At 37.3% G+C, this 6,000-nt stretch overlaps 1 protein-coding gene across 2 annotated transcripts in view; it reads left to right on the top strand.

The window, feature by feature from the left end:
• Nucleotides 1-682: 682 nt before the first annotated feature.
• Nucleotides 683-6,000, top strand: part of LOC149235823 (uncharacterized) — a 97,049-nt gene continuing 91,731 nt past the window's right edge. For both annotated transcript variants that reach the window (XM_089372196.1, XM_089372197.1), the window contains exon 1: nt 683-866. In XM_089372196.1, the coding sequence (XP_089228322.1) occupies nt 721-866 (146 nt within the window). In that variant the 5' untranslated portion in view covers nt 683-720. The remainder of the gene's footprint in view (nt 867-6,000) is intronic.

The raw sequence follows: 6,000 nt of genomic DNA, 5'->3' as shown, positions 1-6,000 counted from the left end.
ACCAAAACTCCAGAGGCCGGAGTTGGTGATGGGACTTGCTTTCATATTGCTTGTATCTTCCTACACTACGGACGTATGGGTGATGCCTCCAAAGATTTGAACTCGGGTGAGACTATTGCAAATCGATTCCAAACACCAAAACTCCAGATGTTGAGTTGGTGATGGGACTTGCTTTCATATTGCTTGTATCCTCCTACACTACGGGCGTATGGGTAGCGCCTCCAAGATTTAAACACAGGTGGAACTATTGCAAATCAATTCCAAACACCAAAACTCCAGAGGCCAGAGTTGGTGATGGGACTTGCTTTCATATTGCTTGTATCCTCCTACAGTACGGGTGTATGGGTGACACCTCCAAAGAATATTGCAAACCAATTCCAAACACCAAAACTCCAAAGGCCGGAATTGATGAAGAAAGAATAAAGCAAGAGATACATACTCAACATATTTAAGATAAATATTACATATACAACTTTCAATTAAACAATGCAAACACAAAATGTTTTGCATATTTCAATAAACATTATACTGATATAAAATTATCATTAAACCCCCTAACCACTCATATAAACACACCTCTGAAAATATAAAACAATAAATTTTCTATTATGAACCAAGAACATGCACGGTAACGTAATCTCAAAAGCACAGTAAACTATATCAGGAAAGACTATATATCATATGATATGTAATCCAAAGCTTGTGGCTGTGAATGCAAATATGGAGAGCGGTGGAGGTGTTGTAATAGTGGGAGGAGGTCCCTCAGGGCTGCTGCTCGCCCACCTGCTTTTATCGAATCCTCGGCCTGAGTTTCTGCCAGTACGCATTTTCGAATCGCGGGGCGATCCATCAATTCCAATACCCACGTAAATTCAGCAATCCATCCATTCACATTTCATTTAATTCCTACAAATACCAATTTTAATTCATGATAATGTTGAAATGAAAACAAAGAACCAACTGGCACCATTCAATATCTCATCGTGTAATTGCGTTCGGGCATTGAAAGAAACCAACAGTTCTAATAGTTGGGCTGAACTTTTATTTGTGAGGAAATTCTGTCTTAAAGTGTCAACAACTTTTTCAAGTACACATCTGATGATGGTTTGACAAAAATACATCACAGATTTGAGTTATAAATATCATACAATGGGTCGCTAACCATAGCTTGTTATCTTTGCCTTGTTCTTCTTGGGAAATGATCCTATTGCTTGCCAGAATTGCCAAACAGGCAAACACCGTTACACGCCTACATCATGGCCAAAAGCCTTCATCATCATGGATGCCTGAGATGGGAAACAGAGAAAACATAAGCTACTCTGAAAATAATAATCACTGCTCGGAAAGCTATCAATCTCAGAGTTTTTTTGGTATTGAAACCTTCTTGGTATTTGTGAGTAGTTAAATCCATCTGGCCCAATAGGCTACAACCCATCTAAACCTCACAATTTATACCTTGTGATCTCTATCTCTTGGGCTTTCAGTGAGATTCCCTTGGTTTAATAAGGCTTACAGCATATGATCCTCCATCCATAGCTTTCATTGGGACAATTCTTACAAAAGAGGCCAAGTCCTTTCTTTAGTATTCTATGTTCGTATTTTGCTTCACTAATCTCTTGTACATTGTACGGAGCTTCATTTCTGGGATAAATCCATCTAATTTTTTCTTTCTTCATCTTCCTGGATTGTGTTGGTCTCGATTTATCACTTTTTAACAGGTGCTAGGTGCTTGGGTTGTGGTTTAGTGGTTGAGAAAGGATGGTGCCATGCCAGCAGCACAGGTTCAAACAACAGTGGGTGTAGAGTTCTTGTGTGAGGGAAGGTGTTTGTTCTTCTAGAGTTGGTTTCCCTTCATCGTCAAAAGGCTTTACAAATGTTTCATAGATCAAATTACTCTAAATGAGCGTTAATATGACACTTTATCCTTGTAATAGGACTCACCAAATTTACCCTTTGAAATCTGACTGTTAATCTTAAATACATGTTCATGGACATCATTTCGGATGAGTTCATTGTTATAGAGTTCACTATTCAACATCAATGGTTAGTGAGTATATTACATTGTTATAGAGCTCACCGTTCAGCATCGATGGTTAGTGAGTATATTACAGAATGGATTGGTCAGTTGGTTCATTGATGCAATCGACAGTTCATGAAGTACTGTTCAGAGTCCAGACTTGGCACATGGTTGCATGTCTTTGTTACTCATGGATAGATCTTTTGACAGGTCTTGGACAGGTTATTCATATATAGATACAATCAAAGGATATATCATAGATGCAGGAGGACAGATGATTCAGTAGAGTATGTGTCCCATACTTTCAGGTTTAGTGCAAGTATGGAAGGTTGAACATCCCCAAAAGGTATGGTCAGGTTGGTTCTTGCAAACTTATATTTTTCAGGATCTGATCATAGGTTTGGACACCGTTTGAGGAGATGTACATCAGGTTTTAGTTTCAGGAAATATGGCAACTTGCTATGTTTAGTAATTTCTATTTTCAGTGGCTGTTATTTTTAGCAGCTTTTAAGAGTGTTCCAATTGACAAAAAAATTACATATTTGAGGACTCGGTTGGGAGATTTTCTTATTGTTCAAGTTTCAACTGATTTCAAGGTGGTCTTTTTTTAGCAGGGTGCTAGACCTTTGAGTACCCAATATAGTGAGTGGCATTAGTATTCGATTTCAGGCCATTTTAAACACTTTGAAGTTTTAGGGACTGGTTGCCATTTGGCATAGTCAAGAGGGTCCTTTCGTGTGACCTTGGCTGAGGTGCTTTCCCTAGAGGAGCTTACATTGCTATTTTTAAAGTTTCTTCTTCTTAAAATTAGACTAGCTCATTATACTACTATTGATTCTCACTTATGCCATTATTTAAGGCTTGATTTTAGGGGATTTTCTTCGTATGAAATTCGTAAGGTCGATTAAAAAAAGTGCATTAAAAGAAGAAATTAGCCATATATAAGTGTAGCTTCTCTTGTAGGTGGTTACTATGGAAGGAGAGTGATCTCTTGGAGGAGTAGTTTCTTCACACACATGCTATTTTCATTATTCAAAAAAGTAGCACTATTTTTGGAGACTACTATTTTTACTTCCCTTCTATTTACTATCTTCCCGATTTGTATTCTCTCATTCTTCTATATATTGAATAAAGTATGGAGAAGGAATATATAGTTATTCTTTGGAGTTGTTAAGCACAAGAGCTTGTGACCTTTCTTCCCTTTTCTCTATTGCTTATTCTTTCTGGAGATATTGTTTATTCTTTCATGAGATAGGGAGGTTGATAGCTAGCATAGAGTACCCGTGATAGTGGAGTTTGCTTTGCTAGATCATGATTGTACCTATTCCATCTAGCAGCGTTAGATTGTATCCTGGGAACCTTGTTGTCTAGGCTTGTCAAGGTTTTATTCGTCCTACAACCCTTGGTAATAAATACTTTTACTTGCTTTTCCTTGATTGATGAATAGTGGAACAATACACTCTATTTCCCCATTCATGTAGTACGGGTCTATGTCAATCTTGCATTCTTTTACTTTTGTGGTTTTAGATTTAATGTTGAGGTTATGGAGGGATTCTTCACATGTGTTCAAAGGATGGCGCCATCTCCACAAGAATATGTAGAGATTTCTTCGTTCATAGATCAGACCTCTAGGATGGAGCTTGGCTCATTTGCTTGTGTCTAGGGTTGAGAGATTTGGTCTACGCATGAAGAAGTGCATTAATGGATTTTTCCTAAGACTTCCCTATGAAGCACCCAAATTTGGACATAATATTGGCAAGTGAAGTAGAAAAGTTCCAATCACTCATTGTTGAGGTGACAAAGAATGGACCTCTCCCAAACTCTACAAATTCAATTTTTGTGAAAAAATATTCATAAATATTGATATTGAAAAACTCAATCATATCACCCAAATGCAAGGCCTTTCAAAGGGTTATAGAGTCTAGCTAGAAGTAGATTGGCATCTATCAATCCAAGGATCCCTCAACTTCTCCTTGTACGAATGATGTTATATTATCTTCCTCTTCCAACTCAAGAAATACCATGACTTAATATTTTGAAGTGGCCCATACTTTTTGAGGTCCAAAGGGATTTATTTAAATCATTGGATGGTAGATGTTTTTTTCTTCTTTTTTATCAGGAGAATTGATAGACTTGTTGCCTGTTACCAAGGAGACCTGGGATCGAGTTAGTTGGATTGCCACTATACACCTGAGCTTAGCGCAACTGCCCACAAGCCTTGCTAGATAGGTAAATTAAGTTTTGAACCTAGGTAGGGCCCCTATATTAGTTTCCAAACACCTCCCGGTGCAGGACATCCATCGTTCGGCTTATCACAATGGTCTCATTAGATGATACCTGTTAATCATCTTCAAGAAGACATTGCAAGGGTAGTTCTAGTTTCGGCACATGTTTCGTTAACCTTCTGGGACAACCTGAATTTTCAATACATTGACAACAACATAGAGAAGTTCTAGATGAGTGGTCCTAGAAGCAAGCCAATATTCTTGTGTGATGATTTGTATGGAGGAGGACCTCTCAAAGGGGCTTTGGAAGCAATCCAATTGAATGTTGATGAATAGTATTACATCCAAGAGTCGAATCATGTGCAACTTTCCTTGAAGTACATTGTCTAACATGAGTCTAGCCACTTGACCAATGACTGCAATGACAGAGCTACACCCCTACGCCGCTTAGGCATTACAAGGGGAAAATAGCAATACCTATATCCTCCTCAACCCAAGACTAATTGTACCTCTTTCCCTTCTCTTAAGCCTTGGTTAATCTGTTTGAGGTGTTAAATGAGGATGCTTAGGATCTAGAGAAGGTAGGGTGTATGGAAGAGGATGCTCTCAAGAAGGCAAGGCCAAAAGGAAATGAAGACAAAGATCAAGATGACGTGAAGAATCCTCAGACTTAGGAGGAGCCAAACATTGACCCTTGAACCCCCATGTATGTTGGGGTCCTTAAGTGGACTCTCAAAACCGTTTTTGCAACTTGAAGAAGGAAGATGGCGAAAAAAGTGAGAAAAAGGGAAGATGAGCACAACAAAGTGATGGGATCACATTATTCAATGTCCAAATTTCGTTATTTGCTTAAAGGTTCATCTCAAAGCTAAGTGTTCTTTCACTATATTTTTCTAAGAAGAAACCAGCAGCATACATTAGGGGAATTTTGAGGTAAAAAATGGGCCTCAAGACAAAAAATGTACTAACAAAATTAACTTTAAAATAACCAATAGGATTCAGCGTGATAATGTCATCCCCAGGGATAAATATTTTGGAGGGAAAATAATAAAACTATTTTTTTTAATTGTATTTTTTACTTATCTCTTTATAGGTTTACTCAAATCTCAAGTGTAGACACCTGTTGGATGCAGAATTAAATTCCACATCCAATGAGTACCCGCTATGCATATTTTTGAGTAGATCCACATCTAAAAAAATGAAAATACATGAAAAAACGTGGGTACATTTTTTTCATGTATTGTCAATTTTTTATTTTATGTGGGTCTGCTCAAAAGTATGCAAAGTTGGTATTCGTTGGATGTAGAATTTAATTTCGCATCCAATAGGTGTCTATGTTTGATATTTGAATAAAGACATATTTGAATAAAGCTATAAGGAGATAAGCCAAAAATACAATTAAAAAAATAGTTTCCTTTCTTTTTATTTAAAAATTCGTAACTCTTATTTTATTATTTTAACTATCATTTTATTATTTTCTTTACGAAGGTCATTTTAGACTTAATTCCCTTATCCCAATGGATGTGTAAGTTACAGTAGGAAATTGGGGAATAGAAAATCCCTTTTGTGTTATGCTTGGATATTAGAAAGCCTTGAGGACATCATGTCCTCCCCCTGCCCAATATGTTGTATCACTCGACTGTCCAGGTTTGGCCGCAGCCTCCCTCTTTCTTAATACAATATAACTGTTACTTTAAGAAAAACAGTAAATAGTACATTAAGGCTAGCAATGGCATTCCATGTATCATTCATAATTAC

This window comes from Pinus tabuliformis, chromosome 8 (genome assembly GCF_031772625.1).
Source record: "Pinus tabuliformis cultivar Carrire ecotype Pingquan chromosome 8, CPIR1, whole genome shotgun sequence".
Taxonomy (NCBI): Eukaryota; Viridiplantae; Streptophyta; class Pinopsida; order Pinales; family Pinaceae; genus Pinus; species Pinus tabuliformis.
The sequence above is the reverse complement of the archived record's forward strand: the minus strand, read 5'-3'. Positions and strand labels throughout refer to the sequence as shown.